Consider the following 24,416-nt stretch of genomic DNA (forward strand, 5'->3'; position numbering starts at 1 on the left):
GGCCCGGCGCCCGCCCACCGACTCCTCCGCCGCCGCAACCGATTCGCATCCACCGGGCGCGGACAGACGCACGGGGCCCGGACTCAGCCGCTGCCTCCTCGGCGCCGCCGCCGACACCGCCCGCTCCGTAGCCTCCCCCGCCCCCTGGCGCCTCCTCTGCCTCTTCCTCTGACTCAGCCACGTCATCCGGCCACCCGGGCACACGCCGGAAGTGCCGTGTGACGCGAGGTCGCAACCGCCGCCGGCCGCCCCGCCCGCACGCGTGAGCCCGCGGCTGCGCGCCGCGCCGCAAGGTCCCCTGGCGGGACCGGCCGGCCCCCGGGCCCCGCTGCCCCGGCGCGGACGGGCTCGGCCGCGGCGTGGGTGACTCAGCCCGAGCCTCGGGGCCCGAGCCGCTGCGGGCGCGTCCCGGCGCTCCGAGAGGTGTGACCTTGGCCTCAGCGCTCCCTTGGCCGGCCCCGTTTCCCCGGGCTGTGGAATGGGGTCTGACCTGCCGCCTCTCGAGCTTGGGGGTCAGCTCAGGTAACCCTTCGCCGGCACTGTGGCCGTGTGGGAATCACGAGGTCTTATAATCATCGTATGGGAGGTGGTTAAATTGGTACAGGGTGAATACGTGCTCTAAAATCACCCGCTCCTTATTGGGCCCCTACTACTCGATCTTGTTGAAATTCTTGCTCACTTATTATTGTTGGTCTCCTGCCCACGGACCTAAATGCCTCCTGGAATCTAAGCTCCTCCCCAAGCGGAGATGCAGTCCACGGCCGTGTCCTGTGCCTGGGACAGGACCAGTCTCACAGCAGGAGCTCCGGAGATGCCTGTCAGATGAGCCTGCCCGTCCGGCCCCCCAGGCGCCGTCCTCCAGCCCGGAGTCGGGGACCTGTCGTCGGATTGTCTGTGCCCCTCAGCCATCAGCAGCCAACAGCCCCCGCGCCAGGTCTCTTAGAAATGTCTCAATAGTTCACTTTTTCTCTTTCCTCTGCCGGGAACAGCCGATCTCTGTCTCCCTATACATCCTGACAGTCTCCGGCAGGACCCTGCCACCATCTCCAGCAGGTGCCAGAGTGATCTTTCTAAATTAGAAAGAAACACCCCTTGAGTGTTGTTTAAACAAGTCATGGAATCACAGCTACTGATTCTCATCTTCCAGAAACCATTCTGAGCCCATTCTGTGCTGACTCATTTAATCCTCAGAAAAACCTACGCGACAGGTGCGATTAGCATGTTCATTTTACAGATATGAGGACAGGCAGAGAGGCGAAGTGGCTTGTGAAAGACCAAACCCAAGCGGCCGGTTCCAGAGTCGGTCTGTCTTGTAACTAATGGATTACCGTCCATACAGCCATTTTAAAAAATGAAATAGCCCTATGTGTCCTGGCATGGAATGATATCCAAGAGGTACTTTTAATGAAAAAAGTTGAAAAAATAGAGCATAATTCCATTTTAAATGGTAACCTATTAGTCTATCCATAGAAAAACAGTCTGAAAGATTAGGACTCATACCTTTGACATTAGTTAACTCTCTACTTTGTACATGCCTATGAATATTTGGATGTTTACAATGAGCGTATGTAATGTGGGGGGAAGAAATCCTTGCTAAAGGACAGTCCTCTTAGCATGCAGCTGCACAATCATATCCTGATTTATCTCCCCAACTTTACACCCCGCTGGCCTCTGTCCTTTATTTCCCAGATACACCATGTTCTTTTATACCTGTGTGCTTTTGTGCTTGATGTTCCCTTTGCCTAGAATGCAAATAAGTGAACAGCCATTAGGTAGTCTTTTTCCATGTGAATTATCACCTCTTCAGTGAAACCCTGCAGGATGTCCTCAGGAAGGGGAGCATCTCTTCTTTGAGATTCCAGTAGCATTTGGCACGTTACATTATAATTACCATCTACTCCCATTTCCTGTTCTGTACTACATTCTGACCTTTTTGGGGGGCAAATACTACCATTTGTTTATCTTTGTATCTGTCCCAGCTGCAGGGATTGTGCTTGTCACATCAAAGACATTCGATAACTATTTCAAGAATGAATGAATGAATGAATGAATGCTTAGTAAGTGAAAGTCCAATAGCATAGCAAGATTTAAAGAACACTTTCTAGCTAGTCTAAGAGATATTACAAGGCAGTATATAATTAATTGCTGAATGAATCAGACACCAGTAATTGCTATAGGAATCGGAGGAGGTGTCTTATACATCTTCTACAGCTTTGTATATCCCCCAGAGCACCCCACGTGGTGACTTGCTCATGGTGGAATTTCAGTAAATGATCTGTGAATGAATAATCACTGCTTTTGAATCAAGCGATGATGGGTGATTGAAGAACAAGCAGTATAAGTGCTGAATTATGATGGATGAGTAGTTTCATGCTTAAACACCCATCACCAGCCCCACATATTCGAGTCAGTAAGCTTTTGCTACATGTGGGGACCACTGGATTGGCAATTGCTTGGGGATGGGGAGGACACAAGAAAAGGTATATTTATTTGGGGAGTGCTGACTTAAACCCAGGAAACATTACATATACAACAGAGAACGGGCATAACAGTGTACAAAAAGAGAACTGTACAGAATGTGACCAATTGTGCAAATGTTCCACTGGCAAAAGAGCAATGGACAGTGAGAGGAGAGGAGACTCTGTTTTGGTGGAGTCTTTGGAAAAATATAATTGTGGGAAGAGCATGTAGGGCAATTAACTATTTATTGAGCATCTACTATGTGCCCAGAACTCCGGCAGGTAGTAGGAAATAATCATGATCAATGGCTTTAGGTGATAAAAGTCTACTAACAGTAGGTATGGAAAAAAGGAATAGGAGATAAAGTAACTAATTAGAGGAAAAGAAGTGTAGCTTCAAAGATCCTTGGAATCTGATGACCTCAGGCTCAGAATCAGGACTCAGGAGCACCGTCAAAATCAAGGCTGTTCCTTTAAACTGGGGAGTGGAAAACATTGATATATCTTATTTCATCAGTTTTTCCATCTAGATTAATGACCTCATTCCCTATTACCAAAAAGGTTGGGGGAAAATGCCAGTGAAAGGAACTGCACCCCCCCAGCTGTACAGCCTCTTTTTTATAGTACTAATAAGAATTGGTTATAGAGCCTATGAGCAATAAATGATCCAGAAAAACCACAATTTCAATCTTTTATTCTCATTCTTGATAAGCATGATCATCAAAAGTCTTGGTGTATAGATGATAACATATCTTCTGATTTCCATCTCTCAGCTGCCTTTTCTTGGAAATAATATTCCTTCTTTCTACTTTATGTTTGTCTTGCGAGTTATTTACTTCTGGGATGAGCAGTCCTTCTGTTACTATTACCACCTTTCACCTCTACCTTTTCTGTTCTAGCTGAAATGTTCTAGGGACCAAAGAACTTTATCATCGGCCTGAGTTCTTTAGGAAACAATCACTTAAAACATTTGGTTCTTAGACTGAAGAGTATTAATTTCTTTGTTTGGTTCCCATTTCACTGTTCCTCACACAGTTTTAAAAACAGATCAGTTACAACAATGATACAAGGCAAGGAACAGCAGCTGTCACATAATAAGATTCCTTACCCATCAGGTGGTGACTCCAGTAAGGCTGCCTCCCTGCTTCTCCATGCCTTCAACTTGGACTTACAGAGTTGAAGGGGCCCTGAGCATTATTGAACAAAAAACTCATAGATGATGAAACAGACTAGGGTAGTCAGGTTATGTGAACTCCAGGTTTCTTGACTTCCAAAGCAATGTTCTCTCCCCATCATGCTCTTACTGCATAGCTAGCTAAGACATTTTCTACTACGTTTTCGTGGGTTAAATCGGCTTTCCCGGGCTAGCCTGGGAACCTCCTTTTTATTACAGCTTCTCCAAGAACACGAATTCTGAGCTGTGCCTCAGAATTCAGAACACATCTTTCAACCTCCTACTGGTGAACACATTAGGAATGTGTTCATTCCTGGCCGTTAGGAATGAATGAGGAAGGCCACGTTATAATCTTAATAACTCACTTGGAAATAAACAGAACACAATTTATTTATAAAACTGAAGGAAATATTTATACAGGCAGATTCCTCAAAATTGAGGATTGTTAGGATGAATCTTTTAGAGTTATCCAAAATAGCCACTTGTCTTTCTGAGAAATAAATCTGTTACTAATGCTTCCTCAGCCAACCAGCTGCAGAACCACACATTCTTCTGTGAAAGGGCTGCAGAAAGCCAGCCTGCTTCCCGGGGGAGGGATGTAAACACCCCAGCTATTGCAGCGATACAGGACAGACCAGGACCTCTCCTTTTTAATAACAAAGCAAAATAAAGGGGTGGGGACAAGGGTAGATAATTTAAATTGACTTGGAAAAGTGCTCATGGAGGTCATTTACATAGTATCACTTTGCCTAATTATGACAAAGCACTGGGGATTACTCACATCATTAAATATGTCGAGTTAAATTATTTGATTGCAACACGAACCTCCTGTTCATAGTCTCTCAGTCTTCATACTTTGTTGCTTATATAATCGGGTTATGAGCTCCCAGATTTTAATATAAGATAAAGGAACAGTGCTCATCTAGAAACTGGAAGACAATGTACCTTGTACAGTTAGAGGCAAAGGCAATGGCAGTGAATATAACTAATAATTTCACTTTCCATTGCACCAGCTTGTAAAATCTTGGGGCAGGACGGTGACAGCAGAGCTGTCTCCCAAAGCATCATATGGAAAACTTTTTAATAGTCTCTTTGGACACCTTGTTACAATTTAGCTTCTGATCCTCATCTATTGAAGTCCATGGTTTTGTTACATAATGTACTCTTAAAAATGTGTACAAAAATTGGGTATGTGGAAGTTGAATAAATTTATGTTATAATGGGTGGTTCTGTATCTAGAAAATGACAATTTTTTTTAACATCATCATTAGAGACATTCTTTGATAACACAGCACCAGTGTTTCATCCAATTTTTTTTCACTTTCTTCTATTACTTTTACACAAGACCAATCATTTTGGATGTTCAATGAACACCTAGTGAGGGTTTAAGACTTGCCAATTCTGATTTGACACTCCTGATCACCTCCATCCATGTCTCAAGTGTATCACATTAATGACACCCAGGTTTCTCATCAGCACTTTCGATTTTATGTTTTCCACTTAATTTCACATAAGAATAAAATGCAGTAAGATATTCCAATATTGCACAAACAATGATGTGCATACAAAGATGCTAACATTATTGACTGGCAGTAGGTTTCACCATGTTATTGATCTAAATGCTTATCAATCAGAATGTACAAAAATATAAATCTGACATCCAAACAAGGATTAGAAGTATTGAATATTTTAAAAGTGTAGCTTTTATCAAGTGTGCTGAATATGGAGACTGTCTATAAATAACAAGAAGGACAACCATACCAACATTATAATGTCTTCTCCGTTTATCACACATTACTACCCTGTTTCTCCCAAATAAGTGACAAGAAGAGTACAGGGGCCATTGCAGAGTGGCTACTATGTGCCAGGCATTGTGGTAGGTAATTTGCACAAACTGTCTCTCTCTCTCTTTAATCCCTTATCTGAGGATATGGTTTTAATTGATTTTAGAGTGAGAGAAAGAGAGAGAGAAATATCAGTGTGAGAGAAATATTGATCAGTTGCCTCCCACAGACACCCGGACCAGGGATCTAACCTGCAGCCTCGGTATGTGCCCTGACTGGGAATCGAACCCGAACCCCTTCTGTGTACAGGACAACGCTCCAGCCAACTGAGCCACCTGGCCAGGTGCACAAACACTCTCTCAATGGCCATGGCCAATAGTGTACTTTATGTCAGAAAAAAACCCAGAACACCAAGATCTCAGAAACTATTAACTTCAGCATCACGCTCCTTGTTCACCGGACTAAGGAATGAGATTGAAAAAGAATCTTTAATCATTAGAAAAGAACCCAATGAAACTGTACTTAAGTGATGATTAATAGTGTGGCTTTTATACACTTGAGTGAGATGAATAATTTCCTGGAAAACCGCAAGATTTCTAATATATTTTTAAAGAAATAGGACCAATACTAAGTTTATTATGTGTTTAAACATCAAATTAAGGACCTGTGTTTTGAAGGTAGATTTATGGGTCAAGGCTCAAAATTAATGACATACTTTAGGCTCTATATTCTCTGCACAGATTTCCCAAGCCCAGTGGTTATAATCAGTGTGTAAGGAAACATAACTATTCCTGTTTTACATTCTTCCTTCCTCTTAGCAGACCCCATAGCAGAGAAAAATGTGAAGGACCCTCCTCTCTCTTTATGGCCAGAACTAAGACATATAAAAACTGCAGAGCAATAAATGGGGTCCCTGGCATCCCAAGCTTCTGGTTCCAACCATGTATAGATGTTCCTTGGCAGCATCGCTGTTTTGAAAGTATACTGAAGTATTAATGCCCAAGGTGGGGGAAAAAATACATGGTAGTTCCATACCAGGGAGATCATGGAAGAAGGAAACTTCTAGAAGGCCAATAGTCACTGATGGAATTTCTACATCTGGGCATTTCTTGAGGGAAAGGGCTTGGCTCTTTGGAGATGGAAAGTGTGGTGACCTGGAATCAGCAGGCCCAGATTCTGAACTGCCTCTTCCTCTAACAACCGAATACTTTCAGCTCCAGACTTCTGTGGAACCTCAGATTTGACTTCTGTATATAAGGGGAGTTAGGACTAATCCCTCTCTAAGGCTTTTACGTACTATTGTACGTGACCAGCCCTGGCATTTAAACACCCTCCTGAATTTGACTGAAACACCAACCTCCTGTTCACAGTCTCTCTGTCTTCATACTTTGTTATTTACGTAGTTGGGTATCCGCTCACAGGTTTAATATTTGATGAAGCAACAGTGCTGGCCTGTTCAACAGAAAAGTTAAAGAATCATTTAAAAATTAGGACATGTCTCCTTACTTGAATACTGTAAGTACTAAATCATAACCACCTGTAGAAATTATCTGGACTAACAAATAAGTAAGGCCTAACATGAGTGCATTTCAGTAAAGTCACTGTAAAGTACATTTCTAACCAATCAGGCTTCTGACATGTTAAGTTAGAGGTGAGTATCCCAATTAAGTCTTCATTCTTTTGGAAAACGAGTATATGGATCAATACACTTGGCGGTGGTGACTGAAGTCCTTAGCTTTTCACTCCTTCGTGCCTTAAGAGTATCTTCTTCAAGGAAAGCCCAAACCAGCAGGGCCACAACAGTATCAGCAGTGAGAGTGGGTCTTAAGGCCAGCAGTCACCCCAGAAAATGCAACATGAAGGCATAATTAGGCTGAAAACTGCTAGTCTCAAAGTCCTGGAGTAGGCAGGTTTTAGGACGTGGAATCAACGACCTCTGCGTGGAACAGGTGGAGGTGGATGGAAGATCTCCCTGGTCGGGGGCCTGAAATGAAAGATAAAGCGAAAGCATGACCTTGCAGATCATTATGTGAACAGGCTCTCCCACGTCAAACACCGTGAATGAGAAAGTATTTGGCTCTCCAACTTGAAAAAGCACTGTAACAGTTTGGTGATTACCAGAGGGGAAGGGAGTTGCAGGAGGTAGAGAGGGTTAAGGGGTGATAAACAGTGATGAAAGGAGACTTTGGGTGATAAACACACACCAGAACAGTATACAGACGATGTATTATAGAATTGTGCACCTGAAACCTGGGTAGTTTTATTAACCAGTGTCACTCCAATAAATTCAAATTTTAAAAAAAGAAAAGGCACTGTGATATTTATTGGAATCATTCTTATAAGCTACTATGTTATGTGTATAATTATAATAGTTATTTTTATTTGAGATGAAAGAGTATTTAAGTTTTGTAATTACTGCATAATTTTTACAAAAGAAAGACAGCAACTATTTTAAAATGAAATTGATTGACCAGTTCTTAGGCATCCATGATTTGTTGCAAATTTGGTCTACTATACAAAGGACATGATCCTTAATTAATGAAACTAGCCGCACATAGGGACCTGTGCGTGACATACATGCTCACTGTGGCTCACAATCCTCACTGCACATTAGAATTAGTCGAGCTTTGAAAAATGCCAATCCCCAGGCTCTATCCCAGACCCATTCTATCACTATCTCTAGAGGATTGGGCTCAAGCATCTCAACTTTTTAAATAGTCTCTCTCCCCCAACCAGTTGTATTAACCAAGTCTTCTGTTTTCTGATGCTTTCACATCTGAAACTTTGCAGATTCAGGCCTGAAGAGGCTGCCCCTCGAAGGGTAAACTAATTCCTAGGGATAGCAAACGGCTTGCCACTGAGCACACCTTTCATATGCAAACCAACCAATCCAGAGCCAGAGGGGGGCGGATGCCAGGGTACTATCCACCTGCCCTAACCACCTCAGTGCCAGGTACCAAACGACTAGAGCCGGCCCCTTTGCTCCAGACCCTCTGAAATTATTCAAACTAGTCAATTCTAAATCTGTTGACCCTGCCTCACTTGTTCCTTCCTGTGGAAACCACAACAAAGGTTCTTGCCCACGTTTTCCCCTCCCCCTCCTCCTGACTAAACTTGGTGCTTCCCCGTGTGTCCCCTCCTCTTGGGATCAAAGAGTATAACAAACTGTCTTTTCATTGGCAGTCATCTCCCGATCTGCTGACCTTGCCATAACTGAATAATGATAAAACCTATATTTTAAAACACCAGTGATTCAAATATGCAGCCACACAGGAGACACACTGTAGTAGGAAGGTCCCTTGAGAGAGAAATTGAGAATTTCTGGTCTGCTTATCACAACTACTTCCTCGTGGGATCACAAAGTGTGACATTCCAACTCCAAGTTTGCTTTCCCAGAAGCCCCCCTCCGTGTTATTCTGGATGGTTATTGAATAGTCCTAAATGACACTCCAGACAGACTTGGGTGAGTATATCTACAGACAGGTTCACCGACTGCAGATGGTATTTCCACATGTGTGCTGCAAACCCAATATTCATTCTCTTGGAAGCGACTCAGTAAGTCAAGAAAGAGAGCTTTGTCAGGTGCTGTAACTGAACTGTGTTACCCTGGAGTTGCGTACTTGAGGATTAAATGAATCAATGAGTAAATATTTACTAAATGTCTCTTGAATGCAAGTTTTGTATAGGTCAAGGAAATGGAAAAAGAGGGGCTGTCTCAGGAACAAGAGAGGGAGGCAGAAGTAGGAAAGAATAACCACAGATATCCTCAGGAGGTCCTGCTGTGGCCCCTGGGAGTAGATGGTTTTATGTGGTTGTCTCTTTATCCAGAGAAAACAAATGGACAGTCTCTTTCCTTCTCCCCAGTCTGCCCTATGAATTGTGGGCTCACAGGAGAAAGCCAGAGAACAGTCAATGATACACTTCTCCATCCCTCCCTGCCTCCCTGCCTCCCTGCCTCCCTCCCTCCCTCCCTCCCTCCCTCCCTCCCTCCCTTCCTTCCTTCCTATAGTAGATAAACATTTATTTTCCATCTACTCCTGGATTTGGGATGAAATAACAGCAAGTAAAATGGGCATGTATCCCATCCTCAAGGTGCTGAGAATGTAATGGATGAGCCAGACAATAGGGAAAATCGATAAACTGTACTGAGTGTTTTGACCAGGGGAGTCATAACCTATGGGAACATATAGCAGATGTCTGAAGGACAAGTTAAACTTCTCTAAGCCTGTCAAACAGGAGTAATGATACCTACATTGGAGTATTTTGTGAGGCTTGGAAATGACTCTTGGAAAGTGGGTAGCACAGTTTCTGGTTTAGAGTAGGCACTCAAGAGGTAAAGCTAATAATTTTGTGACTATATTCAAGATCTATTCTTAGATCTTTTTCCTATGTATGCCCATGAACCTTACATTTATCTTCCACCACAAAGATCATCATGATTCCCTCCTGGCCCCTCTTCTCTCTGCTGCCCCACGCTGCAGCTGGGGTGGGTTTCAAACAAACCATCTCTAAATGTCATTCTGAGGAACAACCCCAGCTAAGCTTTGGAAGTCTCATCTCAGGGAAATGGATTTGTAATTATAGGCATCTCAGAACCATGGGAGTAAAGGCTATTAAACCAGAAACAAAGGGTCATCATCTTAGATGTCCCCAAATCCTACTCTCCCCTGGAATTCAGAGAGTGAGGAAAAACTTTCCTATTAGCTTCATTGTTACCTGTGTGAGGCAGCTCGGGGTGGCACCCTGGGGGGTCTCTCAATGGGCAGGGCAGGGGGTATTCCGTCCACTTGTGGGGGGCCTGGACTCCGACTTCTGGTAACTTCAGGGACTTCATTATCCTACAGCAAAACACATGAGAAGGAAAGGAGAAAATTACATTAAGCAACCAGCATTAGATGGGCACCACCGCTATCCCAAATACCCCTCAGCCCTCCTCAGGCTCTGGCTGAAGGCTGTTCACAAACTGATCATCAACCCAGCAAAATCAGGGCAGCCTTCCATTGACTCCTGGAGCTGCTAAGAAGACAATCAGGCCCACGTTATCATTAATGGTCCTTGTTACTCAAAGCACAGCCTGTGGGCCATCAAGGTCAGCGTCACCTGCAGGATCTCAGGTTCCTTCTCAGACCTACTCAATCAGAACCTGCATTTCAACAAGCTCTCAGGTCATTCTTAGGTCATATTGGAGTTTTAAAAACACTGCACTATATAACCAGATAGAGCTGGAGAAATTTTATTTTTAAACAAAAGTTCCTTTGGGGGACAATGGAATCGTGAGTGGTCTTCAGTCACAGGGTAAAACAGCCTGTGCACTGGAGGGGTGGCCCGCCCCTTTCTCAGGGAGTCTCCTGGGTGATCCCCTCCTTATGACCCCTCCCACTCGCCCCAGCCCCTGGTCCCTGGATCAGGATACAACCATAGCCAAACTGGGCCTCAACCTAAGGCAGCCAGCTACTCTCTGCTGGGAGGCCTTGTGGCTCCCAGGGGACTGTTCGCCACTATACATGCGGAGGCAGAAAAGGCCAGGAAGCTTTGAGAAAAGAGAGCAGAGATGCACAGCGAAGCAGAGACGAAAGAGCTTGTGGCCCAGAGAAACACACGCAGGTTGCACGGGCTCTGGCATGTCTTGCCACTCCTGATCCGGGCCCCAAACTGTGATCCCTGTGCCAGATTCCCTGAGACTCTCCAGCTCCTCTCATAGATGCCCCTTTGGCTTAACTAGCCTGAGTGGGTTTCTATCCCTCCCTCTCTCCCTCCCCTCCTTCCTTCTTTCCTCCTTTTATTGAGATGAAATTCCCATAACATAAATTTAACTATAAAGCCAGCAGCTCAGTGGCATTTAGTACATTCACAATATCATGCAACCACTACCTTCCTCTAACTAGTCCCAAATCATTGTTGTCACCCCAAAAGGAAACACTGTACCCGTTGAGCTGTTTCCCCTCGTTTCCCCCTCCCTCCAGCCCCTGGCAACCACCAATTTGCGTTTTGTCTCCATGGTTCTACCTATTCAGGACATTTCTTATACATGGAATCCTACAATACGTGACCCTTTGTGTCTGGCTTCTTTCACCTGGATTTCTATTTCTTGCAGCGAAATGACCCCTAGGACAGGACAGATGGGAGCGGGTGTCCCGGCTCTCACCTCATTGTCCCCCTCCATCCCGCTGCTCACGCTGAGGAGGCTCCGGGTGCTGGATCGGTTACTTGCGCTGCCTGAAGGGTACAAACAAAATCAGCAGGACCTTAGATTCCCTCAGGCTAAAATACAACGCACAGCTCTAGCACTGACTTATTTTTACCAACAGAAACAATACACAAGCTGTGAATCTGGGAGTCTTCACAATGCTGCCGTTTTATGCCATTTTAATAAGGTCAGCTTTTCTTTCAGTATAAAACAAAATGGTTCACCTTTTTATTACGTATTTTGCTTTACAGCTGCCATTTACAGAGGGCATCCCACATTATGTGCTTTAAAAACAGTCGTTTAGCCCTGGTGGGTTTGGCTCAGCAGTTAGGACGTAGGCCCTCGGACTGAAGGGTCCCAGGTTCGATTCTGACCAAGGGCAGGTACCTCAGCTGCAGGTTTGATCCCTGGCCCGGGTCTGGGCATGTGCAGGAGGCAACCAATCAATGTGTTTCTCTCACATTGATGTTTCTCTCTCTCTCTCTCTCCCTTCTGCTCTTTCTGAAAAGCAATGAAAAAAAAGTATATCCTTGGGTGAAGAGTAAAAAACCAAACAAACAAAAAACCATGGTCATTTAACCCCTGTGACAATTCTCTCTGGTATTAGTGCTCTGATTTGACAGACAGGGAGGCAAAGATGCTCTATTTCTCACTTTGCAGGGCTATTTCTAAAAGCTGCAAACAAATTTTGTTGCTGAAGTTTTCTACTTAGAAATTATATCAAACATGTACATGTATCACACATGTATATACACCTTCTAATAAAGGGCCAGGCAGTTTGACACAGAACAAAATACAAAGCACCCTGAAGACAGAACCATTTCTTCTTCATCTTTATGTTTCCAGTACACACAGGGTGGTCCTCAATATTTGGTGGAGGAATGAAAGAAAAAAATGACCAAATATGTAACCCTTAAGAAACTTGGATCAGACAATCTAGAAAAAGGTCAACAATAATGAAACTTTTGTTCTCTCAAACAGAATATTAATATTCTGGAGCTTAAAATTTTAGTTATAACCAGTTAACCCACAACTGTTCTTCTGTGGTTCCCAAGAGATGACAGCTATACTCTAATAAAAATGGTGCTGTTTTCAGGGGTGACTTTGAGGGTTAAGAGGCAGGGGTGTATCCGAGCTGGGCCATCCTCACTCTCCGTCCTTGCTCAATGAGCACTTGCACATTGGGCCTTGTCCTTCTGGCATGCTCCCTCTATGGATCTGGGGAAGTTTTCTCCTTTGTCCAGTTCAGGCTTCTCATGTGGTCATGTGATATGCTTTGGTCTGTTTTGACAGGTAACAGTGGCAGGAATGTTCCCTGAGAGGAGCTGGATTTCACTCCCATGTTGCCACTCACTGGCTATGTGACCTCGGGCAAAAGTTCAGAGGTTCTTGACCCAAAACCACCAATGAGCAAAAGAGTGTGTGTGTGTGTGTGTGCGCACGCACGCATACCCACCTGCCTGTGTACACACATGTGCATGTGCATTTTTAAATTTTTTTATTTTTTCAGAAAAGTGCATCCAGAGCATGTACCAGATCCTCCAAGGGGTTTGTGATGCAGAAAAGATTAAGAACCCTTGGGTCCGATGACATTCCTGTTCCAACATCCAGTGCCTGACATTTAAGGAACATGAGTTCTGAAATTTAGCTTGTCTCTTGCTCTTTTATGGCACTCCTAGCTGTTTTGATAACACTACAATATGAAAGAAAGGAAACTCAATCTACTCGGGTGGTGAAGTCGGCTAACACCGCCTTGGATACAGAAACAAAGTCCCCGGCTCCTGCCTGCACATCAGCGCGTATTGTCTGCTGCAATCAGACTCCTATTCAAGCCTTCAAGCCTAAAGGAAGACATTTCCTGATTAAAGCTTCAACCTATATTGTTGGAATTCTCAAATTTGAGTCCATTACTTTCTAATGTTTCTGACTTTGTGCCCTTTCTCCTCCTTAACACAGCTGAGGAAACAAAAAGAAGAAAGGTTCAAGCCTTGGCCCCGGCTCCAGTCTGCCTGAGTTCAAGTCCCAGCTCTTCCACTTATCAGCTATTTGACCAAGGGCAAGGCACTTAGCCTCCAGTCTCCTCCCACAGAGTCATTGTAATAATCAAATCAGAAATCTCTGGAAGAGAGCATGTAAATGCTCAATGTTAACTAGTATTATTACTAGGTTTTTCTATTTATAAAAGGGATAGAGTAATGATTATCATGCAACCTGGCTTTAGGGGATATGCGTGTAATGAATCTTTTGTCCCTGAAAAAAAGGTGAAACTCACAGGTTAAATGTCCCCCATTTCTTGCACCTCCCAAAACCAAATCAGGCTCCAATGGAGATGTGCTGCGCTCATAACAGAGCATGTTTCCAAGGCTCACAGGTGCCAGGCAGCTGGAGGCAGCTGGGAAGGCACCTTCTCCCCCATCCCACCCCCACCGGTCAGCCTGCTCACTTGCTGTGCTGGAGGTGCTGTCTGTCTTCCAGTCTCCTCGTCTCAGCTCCGTCCTTGGGGGGAAGACACTTTTCCTGGGGCCACTCTCATAGACTCCAACCTCCACTTTGCTGGACAGGAGCTGTGAGTGCCGAATTGGGACGGTGATCTCCAAGGCTGGAATTAGAGGAGAAAGGGTAAGCTTCAGGCACTAGATTGCCATTTATCAAACTGCTTGTCTGCTCTCTCTCCACCTGCCTCCCTCACATGAACCTGGAGGGTGCCTGGAAGAGAAGGGAGGGCAGGAGGAGGGGGCAAACATCATTGATCCTAATAGCAGATTATCCTGTACATCAGGCAGAATTCTAAGAGCAACCATATTTTTAGCTCCTTGCAACCCCCCAGCACCATGAAGTAAATATTACTGTCATCATTCCCAACAGAAACTAAGGCACAGAGAAGTGAGGTAGCATGCCCCATTACACAGCTGGTAAGTGGGACAGCTGGGCTTTGAACCAGGCTCCAAAGTCCAGTCTCTTCACCACTTCTCACACTGCCTCTCAATCCCTTGCTAAATGATGGCTGATGGGTGGCAGGTCCACAGCTGACAACAACGGCCCAGATAGTCATGAAAGGAGGTCCACGAAGCATGTGAAAGATTTTTCTGACTTGCAAGACTGTTGGGTGGTTTTAGACCCCACAGATTCAGAAAGACAGATTAATTTGCCCTGCAAAGCGTTGACCTGATCTCTTTATTGGCTTAGCACTGCCCAGTGGTTGGTCTTTATTCCTCCCTAGATTTCCACCCCTGAGTTCTATGCCCAGAAAACAACCCCCGCTATATGAGCAGAATAAAATATCTGTGGGTGGCGCACTAGCTTCCTCCCCAGGGAAGTGTGAAAGCCAGGTGAGCTGCCCTGAGGCAGCGTCCCTGGGAAGAGGCATAAGCTCTAGTGTACATGGGCCCTTATCTTCGAGGTACCACTTCCTCCTCCACCCCCCTTTCTATGGCATGGGTGTAGCAGGAAGTTCAGGGTGTCCAGGGAGAGAGGTGGCTCTGCTTGCCAAAACCAGAAGTCTGCCAATAAAGGTAAGGTACATGGATAGGCTAGAATAGTATGAAAGAGCTGGTGCAAAGACAGGGTAGACCAAGTGTGTGGTAAACATTCTGCGCAGACATTAAAAAGGTGCATTGTTGGCCCTGGCTGGTGGCTCAATTGGTCGGAGCACCATCCCATACACCAAAAGGTTGCAGGTTCCATCCCCGGTGAGGGCAACCCGTCATTGTTTCTCTCTCACTTCAATGCCTCTCTCTTTCTCTCTCTCCCTCTCTCCCTCCCTTGTCTGTTCTCTAAAAATAAAACATATCCTTGAGTAAGGATAAAAAAAAAAGGTGCATTGTTGGTTTGTGTAGGCACAGGCTCTCCTCATTCTAGAGACTCCAGTTCCAAGTGTGGTATATGGTCTAGTACTGAACCAGCTTTCCAGGTCTCTGAGTAGCACAGGCCTTCTTCATGTCCCCCGGCTCTTGGTTACAACTGACCGGTGGAAGCACCCATCCACGCTCGGAACCCCATGGGCAGAGGCCAGCAGGGTGTACCCGCGCGTGGTGGGAGTCATGGGCTCTTAGAGTCCGAACAGCTGTCGTGCTTTTTTGCCTCCCAGCTTTGACCTCGCATGTTTTTTTTAACAACAACCTTTTAAAGGGAGGTTCCTGTTTGCTTCGCTCACTTCAATGAGGCAATATTCTCTCTCAATCAGTTCTAGGAGGAAGAAAAGTAAAATACATAGGGAAAAAAGGAGTCAAAAGTTCAAAAAAATCAAGCAGAGCCAGTCTGAATGTCCACAAAATCCCCAGAGTCCTTGAACAAAGGGACAATGCCAGAAATACTAGTTATCACTACTAGATCAAGTAGGACTTTCCCCAAAGTGCGTTCACATGTGTTTTTACACCTCCTTTGAACGTCACTAATTCTCCATGAAGTAAATAAGTCAGGTGTAACAACCATGGGTGAGGAAACTGAGGCACAGCGTGGTTCAAGGAATTGTCCTGGATTATAAAGTGATTCAGTGACAAAGCGGGGATCAGGACTCAGGTTTCCTGGGACCTAGCCTGCTGCTCTCGGTCCTGCCTGGGACTGGCCATAGACACACCCAGAACACAAATACTGATTGCCTTCTCTGTGTGGCCAGGGCGTTCAATGAGTCAGGAGCCATGCCAGCCCTGCTCTGCTTTCCTACACCATCAACGCTCTGCACCATCCCAATAAAAGCAAAACTACTCCCTAGAGCTGAAAAAAGTTATTACGAACAGATTCCTACTTTTTAATCATCCTTGGGGTGTTAACCCAAATTAAAGAAAAAGAACCGTTGTTTTTCTTTTCTAAGGCAAATGAGGCCTCTAAATGAAGAGAGGCAGTCCCTGTGTCTAGAGTGGGTTTCATTTCTGGAAAAAGTCCTTTAAGCAGAAATGTCATCCATCAGCCCTCATTCTCCTATAGATCAATGCTATCCTGTGCCAACGGTTTTCAAGTGCTTTTTGTTTTTTGTGAAGCGGAATCCTCTAGTGAAAACAGAAGCTCAGTGTAGAAAACAAATTTTTTAAAGGAGATGTGATGGTTGAAGCAGAGTAAGTGGCCCCAAACCCTGTCCCAATCCTAATCTGCTCCCGTATCTCCCAAACCACCCCCAGTCCCAACCCCCTACCCCCATAAGCATGGGGCACCTCAGTGTGAAAATCCCCAGGACAGCCAATTACCAGTTAGTATGTCACTATATATATATAATCGAGTTTTATGGAGATAACTAATAGATCATATTTACTCAACTATAAATAATGCCTTCTCTTTGACAGGTGCTCTGAAGCCCTTGAGCCATACCGTCCAGTACAGGGTCCAACTTCCAGCTGCTGAGCTTCTTCTGGCAGCCAGATTACAAGCGCCCCTCCCCCAGCAGGCCTCAACCAAAGACACCGGCGCTGGAGTCTAAACGCCCCAGCTCTCTTACTCCTCAGCATCACCACATGCACCACCAAACTGCAGCTTTCTTGATGATGCCTATATTTAAACGCTTGAATGTTTCATTTAATCAGGGCTCCTTCTTTGAGCTCAAGTGCTCTAGTTTTAAAAAGCGCCTCACTCCTTTTACTACCTAGAGCCTATTGTCCGATCCAAGGATGGCTTGCAGATCTTGAACCAGATTCTCTGCCTTTTCTCCCTTCTCCGCCTCTAAACCAGGAAGAGAGACAAGCGTGAACTTAACTAGTGGCAGCGCACATTTAAAATCCAGTCACTCAAGCAGACATTTAGGGATGACCTCGCTGACCTTCTGCCATGGGTACAACCTCCTTACCCTTCTTCTTACAAAGAGCCAAAATCATTAACATTCACAAGGCTAGTATTATATACAAAACACTGCACTAGGTACTGTGGGACAGGCTCTAGCTGGGAGAACCAGACCTACGCAAATAAAAGACTAACTCATAAGCTACTAGATGGTGAAGATTGCGTCCTATGGGTCTCTGTATTTGGCAGGGTGCCTGGTGCTCAACAAGTATTTGTGGAATCAATGACGTCACCAAACGTTTTACTGAAATCAACCATTCCAACAAAGTTTTCTCGAGCCCCAGCAATGTACTGTGCTACACATACGTTTTTTCAGCCAAGAAAAAACGACAAGTTCTTACCCTTACAGAACTTGCAACAGATGTGGTGGGGGTGGGGGGTGGGGGGGGATAAGCATGAGAACAGGAACACAGGATCATTCCAGTCTGTGATGTGTGAAAAGAGAGGGTAAGCAGTGGCCCGGAAGTGAGTGGTGGCAGCTGTTCTGGGGAGAATGGCAGAGAAGGCTTCTCTGAGGAGAAGGCAATCAATATTTGTGTTCTGGGTGTGTCTATGGCCAAGCGCTGGGTGAAAAGAGCCAGCGAGTGAAGATGTGGGAAAAGAGGTAAAGAGGGGACAGCAAGTGCAAAGGCCCTGGGAGAACGCTCCTGGCTTGAAAGAGCATCTAACAGGAGTCCATTGCAACTAGAGAGCACAATGGGGGGGAAATGGGGGATGAGTTTAGGGGGCAGATCCTGTAGGACCTTGGAGGCCACAGTGAGGGAGTATGATTTTCCTCTGGGTGGGACAAGAGCCCCTGGCGAATTTTGAGCAAGGGAGTGGTACAATCTGATTATTTGTTTTTACAAGGTCTTTGGCTGCAGTTTGTAGAATTAACTGTAGAAGAGTAAGTATGGACATGGGGAGACGATGGAAGAGGCTCCTGCATTAGTCCAGGAAAAGGTGATGGCAATTTGGCTGCAGCTATGACGTGGGAGATGGTCAGAAATGAGCGGATTTAAGTTGAGCTCTGGAATTGCTGATGGTTTGAATGAAGGAATGACGTAGCAGTAATCAGAGGCAGTATCAGATGAATGGAAAGGTAGTAATTCTATAGATGTTCAAGCGAGGAAGGAACACAGTGGTCTGGAGCGGTCCAGGAAGGCTTCACCATGAAGGGCTGCCAGGCTGGGTTTTGCAGCCCAGTAATTTTCATACAGGTGAGAAGGGACAGGCTTGAGCAAGGGGTTTGTGGCAGGAAGATGTCCTGTTTGAAGACTGGGGTGTTACCAGCCTGACCAGGTTCATGGAAAGTCAGGCTGTTGATGGCAGCTGAAAACCGACTATGGAACTTATACACAAACTTAACTCTTTATGTAATGAGGATCCATTCAAAATCTGAGAGTCCCTGAGAGTCTTTTTTTTTTGGCCAGCTCCTCTTGGTATAAGGCTGGCCATGGTAACCCATAGAGACCTACCATGCCACAGGTTCTCGGTGGGACTATGCCGTGGAGGCAAATGCCCACGCCTTGCAGGGGTGGTGGTACCACATGGGTAGCACCTGGGGGGGATGGGTGAAGGAGAACAGAAGGAACTGGTCCTCAGTGTGCACAACCAGAATTCATGGCCCTGCAGCTGGACCCCCACGACACGCAACAGGAGCCCTGCTACGCTTGGATCCAGGGCTTCTGAAGCAGTGTGTGGTGTGGACACCGACGACACAATTCCCTGCTTGAATCAAAGCAGATACTACGCAAAAGGGGTTTTCTCCTTTCTCTGCTCAAAAAAACATATCTTCCTGAATGCAGGGGAGAGCTGGCTCCTGGGGAGAAGGCATTACCATCCTCTTTGAGTGGGAGGGTAGAAGGATGCAAGAGTTCAAGCCATCCACTCATTTACTTGCTGACTGACATGCCTTATGTTACAGGTACTAGACATCTAGAATTAACAAGACAAAGCTGTTGCTCAAAAGGACTTCAGTCTAGTGGGGGACGGAGACATGTAAACAGGGTAAGAGGAGCTGGGCAAGCAGTCTGCCCGCTCAGGCCCCAGCAGAAAGGAGAGTCAAGGACAGCAGATTACAGCAAAGTCCCTCACCCCCAGGAAGTCACATACCTGCCTGCTTTCCTGATTTTTGCTTCTCTCTCTGTCTTCGGGTGATGCTATCTCTTAGCCGTTTAAGATTTTCCTGGGAAAAAAATTGTTTTAAAGTATGCGTCAGAATTATATCCTCTAGGCATTAGACTTTCTTTCTGATTTTATGCTGTTTGTAAGACACATCGCATTGCAATAACATTTCCAACATGCAAATGAGGCTGAGTGCATTTGCAATTCGCCCCCAGAGAAATCCAAGTACCTGAAGAGAATAGAGAGACACCTTGTCTACAACAAAGTGTCTCCCCTCCCCCTGGTTCCCAGCTCCTTCCCAGATTTATAACCCACCGCCATCCTCCTTGTATGCCCCTTAGCCAAGCCGGTCTGTTACCTGTTCACAAACACTCCATGCACATTTCTGCCTCAGAGATTATGTTCTCACACAATTCCCCTGACCTTGAAGGACATCGATTGCTCTCCATAAATCTGTTGCAGGCCTGGGATCAAGGCTCACCTTCTCCCTAAAGCCTCCCCACACTGCTCCAGTCCTTAGTGACTGCCTCTCTCTCTCTCTCTGACTCTCTCTTTCTGTGTGTGTGTGTGTGTGTGTGTACATGCCCACACGTGCATGCACTCTTCAGAGGCACTGTGTACTCTTGAAGGGCAAGACCAGGTCCTGTATCTTTCTGTAATCCTGAAGTGTGGTCTATTAGAGCCATTCAATAAACTTTGAACAGACCGGTGAGGGTGGAAATGTGTTGCTATTCTAGTCAGTAAACAACAACCACCTGGAAGTGAAGAGTCTGAGCATTCCAGGGACTAAATCCAGACACATAGAAGGTTCACATGAGAGAGGTCAGACCGCAAAGGTGCGTTGGGCTGTAACTGTACCTGAGAGACCGAGCTTGGTCCGGGAAGCAATAGGGAAACACTAGAAGTTGTGTGTGTGTATGTTTTAACTTGGGTGGTTTTATATCTATGACTTGTTTTATTCATTTAATCGTATTTCTTGAGAGCTTTCCAAATTCTCTTTGAGTTCTAAAGTGTGATAGCCCGGTCGGTAGAGCGTCAACCTAGGATCCAGGTGATCGGGGTTCGATTCCCGGTCAGGGCACGTGCCCAGGTTGCGGGCTCTATCCCCAGTTGGGGGTGTGCAGGAGGTGGCCGATCAATGGCTCTCTCATCATTGATGTTTCTATCTCTCTCTCTCCCTCTCTTCTCCTCTCTCTGAAATCAATAAAGATATATTTAAAATAAATAAATAAATAAATAAATAAATAAATAAATAAATCAATAAATAAATAAAGTGTGTTAGTTCAGTGGGAGTCTTGCCACTAGGAGTAGAGAGAGGGACTCTGAAAAGAAAAAAAGCTGGAAAACAAAAGCGTAGGGCCACGTGGGGAGGGAAGCAGCATCCACAGAATTGGGATCTACAATTGGGTCTTTGTTCCTGTTCTCTAGCCTCGAGACAACCAGAAACGCCACCCAACTCTCAGCCAGGGAGCTGTGGTGGTTACAGACTACAGGTGACAGCTACACATATGCACTGACTCTTGATGACGCTCAAAAAAACGTTCACAGGCCCAGCCACAGGGGCTCAGTTACAGCCATACAAAAGACAGCTGTGGACTGAGCCCTCCACTCCCGTCTAGGAGAAACAGTCATGAAACCAATTCCTCCCGGAGCCAGTTACCTGCTGGAAGCGAAAGGATTCAGACCGCCTCTTCTGGTTGAGTTGCCACTCTTTGAAGTGGAGCACAGCTTCGTCCACGTTGACAATGCCCAGCTTCACCTGTTCCTGGAGAGTAATAAGCTGCCGCTGGCCTGGCGTTTTCATCCCAGCGAAAGGGTCGTATATACTTGACTGGGGCCTGTCTCTCCACGGTCTGACAGGAGGCTCTGGAAAGGATGGCAAAACTCAGCTCCACAGCTCCCCCACTGGGGGAGTCGACCGCATGAGCAGGGTTAACAAGGCTGGTCACAGGCTCCAGAGGACGAGTCTCAAAAGAACAATTACATGTGGAACCTAGCAAGCGGGACAGATGATATGGGAAGAGAGGGAAGCAGCTAATAATTTCAAAGCCTATTACGCTAAAGTAGACAAGGCCACAACATTTTAGGGAGGTCTGAAATCTGCTGATGAGTGAATAAAATCTCTCAAGCCTGAATTACTGAGAGGCCTTTAGACCAGCATCTCTCAACCCAGGCACTATGGACATTTTGGACTGGATAATTCTTTGTTGTTGGGGGCCTGTCTTGTGCACTGCAGGATGTTTAGCACCATCCCTGGTCTCCACCTATTAGATGCCAATAGTTCCCCCTTCCTCAGCTGCGACAACCAAAAATGTCCCAGACATTGCCAGATGTCCTGGGTGTGTGGGGGAGGAGAAAGCACCCCCAGTTGAGAACCACTGCTTCAGACTAAAATCGACTCCCAGAAGAGAATCTACAGGAAAATCTAGCCAGGATGCTTCTCCCACACTCCCAGCTGTCCCCTTCCTCCCTGCCGCTGAGCAGCATGGAGCACAAGGATGGTGGACCCATGAGCATGAAATGCCCAAGGAAACAGGGATACCAATGGAATCATGACCCAGGTCCAACATCACCAGGTGTAAATTAGGTGCTGGGTCCCAACTAGCTCTCATTGGGTTGTGCCAACCTCTCCTCCACATCACAAGTTCATAGTTTTCTGCTTTGGAGATTCGAGTGAAATATGAAGTCAACTCCTCTATCTCCCCAGGCTGTCACTCCACTAAGTTGTAAAGGGAATGAGCTATTTGCAAAGGTGATGGGGCCCCTGGAACATGGGAAGACAACTTGACATTTTACTGCTCAGTTCATGTGGGGTTATCCTTGATTCTACATGTCTCCAGCAGGACCCAATTTGGGCATTGTGACTCAGGGAGATGGCAAGAAAGAAAAAGAGAAATGGCTTCCCTAGTAGGTATTGAAAAAACCTCAAAGAAGTTCATCTATCAGTCTTCCCAACTATTCACTCATCTGTCTACACATACTCACATGCCTTTCTCCCAGGTCTGCCCTCTTGAAGGCTGTCTTTAATTGTACTGGGAGATGAAGTGTGGGGAGAAGACACAATGTACAAACCAACCAATTCCCATCTACAATCAAAGTCCTTAGGGATGCCTTCCCATGCTTAGATGGTGTCATCACTCCTTTTCTAAAGAATCGTCAATGGGATAACGCTGAATGCCTGTGTTTAGCACAAGGAAATTAACCAGGAAGAAAAGAGCACCTATCTCCACAAACATCTTTAAAAAGTCTTTTGAAAAAAAAGAAGAATGTTACCCAATGGCAAGCAAAATGTCTCTTAAATAAGAGTTGAATTAATGTACAGTTTAGCAAGGATAGATAAAGTAAGTAGCATGGTAGGACTATATCATTGGGTAAAGATGCTGGACCCCCACTTTCATCCTGTTGAGACTGATCTCAATGCTCAGATAGTACCTTTGCCTGCTGTGACAGCTACTTTCTAGAGTATTAATATCCTTAGTATGATCAATTTGTGCAATATTCGTGGGCATGGGCACCTCAATCTCTTCTCCTCTTCCTTTCCCATCAGTACAGGGTTCTCAGACAGCTCCACCCAAGGTATCTCCAGGACCTCCCTGTTTATCAATGTTAACTAAGGAGTCACTGTGACACCTGGAAGTCACTGAAACATGAACACTTCTACCACCTGGAAGTCCAGGTCAGACAAAAGGAAGCCAAGGACCACTGGCTTACCTTTCCTGATGCTCTCTGAGGAAACATAGAAATTCCCAGGCCGTTCTTGACTTTTTTCTGCAAAAACTGTGAGATAAACAGTATTCTAGGTAAAAGCTAAATCAGATCTCTTTTTAAAAGGCTTTAAATTATCTAATACATTTACAAAAAATTACCAAAACCTTATACAAAATTAATAATCATAACAATCTCATGCCTTGGACCACTGTATGCAGTTCTGTAAACTGAAACTCTCAGAGGAGCAACTAATGAGCAGAAGCTGCAGGGATTAGGAACTGAAGGCAGACCAACAGACAAGGTCTCAAACCCTGAAGGACAAGGCCAGATCATTAGAGAGAAGGGTGGCGTGAAGGATGTACGCTGGATCCCTGAATGCCTGAAGCTAGCATATAACACCTTGGAGCTTGAAAATCATAGGAAGTGATACTTGACATGTCAGCAAGTGCCATAGACAGAACTTGGAGTGGTGGAATGAGTACAATGTGTCCAGGGCTCCAAAGGAATTTAGAAGAAGTTACTCATGAGGGGCAGTCCCATAAAGGCTAATAGGGAAAACTGAGGAGTGACCAATGTCCACCTACTGATAGATCTGCATAGTGGTTAGGGCTCCGTGGGCTCTGCACGACACTCCCTGGATTCAAATCCCGGCTCTGTCACTTATGAGCCATGTGATCTTAAGCAAGAGGCTTGACCCCACTAGGCATCATTCCCTGCCACACTTGCCTTTCGAAATGTACGGTTCATTGTCGGGCAGCTGGTGCGCACCAGAAGCACTGGCCTCTGGCCTGGGTACTGGGACCGGGGGCCTGCTGGCCAGGTCCACAGAAAAGGCCTCATCATCTTCTACTGTGTGATAAACATCATCTGGATCGTGATGGTACAGCTCCTTCTCCAAACTGGCCATTCCCACGTTGTTGCCTAGAAACATAGTAAACGGTGACTGAAAGCGTGGCCGAGAACCTCATGCAAAGCAGCTGAGAAAACGCTGCTGTCACCTTCATTTGCCCCGATCAGTGCCGCAAAAGGAAGTGAGCTTTAGGCTCTATTATCTCAATTTTACTGCTGAGATTCAGTTATTCGCCCCATTAGAAGCAGGGAAAAAGGAGTACAGCCCCAAAGCCCAAGGACACTTGGAACCAGCCCCTAAGCCTGGGTAGCACTGAGGGTGGCCGGGAGGCCTCGCCACCAACAGCTCCAGCAGCTTCATCTTCAGCATCGAAATAACTATA

At 45.6% G+C, this 24,416-nt stretch overlaps 1 protein-coding gene across 1 annotated transcript in view; it reads right to left on the reverse strand.

Annotated features, from left to right (window-relative positions):
- Positions 1–6,060: 6,060 nt before the first annotated feature.
- PIK3AP1 (phosphoinositide-3-kinase adaptor protein 1) overlaps positions 6,061–24,416 on the reverse strand; it is an 82,852-nt gene continuing 64,496 nt past the window's right edge. The window contains exons 10-17 of the mRNA XM_016219834.2: positions 23,911–24,105; positions 23,188–23,253; positions 21,137–21,342; positions 19,465–19,537; positions 14,048–14,203; positions 11,563–11,633; positions 10,134–10,255; positions 6,061–7,401 (exon numbers count right to left, since the gene is read on the reverse strand). Coding sequence (XP_016075320.2) covers positions 7,344–7,401; positions 10,134–10,255; positions 11,563–11,633; positions 14,048–14,203; positions 19,465–19,537; positions 21,137–21,342; positions 23,188–23,253; positions 23,911–24,105 — 947 coding nt within the window. The 3' untranslated portion in view covers positions 6,061–7,343. The remainder of the gene's footprint in view (positions 7,402–10,133; positions 10,256–11,562; positions 11,634–14,047; positions 14,204–19,464; positions 19,538–21,136; positions 21,343–23,187; positions 23,254–23,910; positions 24,106–24,416) is intronic.

The sequence above is a fragment of the Miniopterus natalensis genome, chromosome 14 (genome assembly GCF_054644295.1).
Source record: "Miniopterus natalensis isolate mMinNat1 chromosome 14, mMinNat1.hap1, whole genome shotgun sequence".
NCBI classification, from domain to species: Eukaryota; Metazoa; Chordata; class Mammalia; order Chiroptera; family Miniopteridae; genus Miniopterus; species Miniopterus natalensis.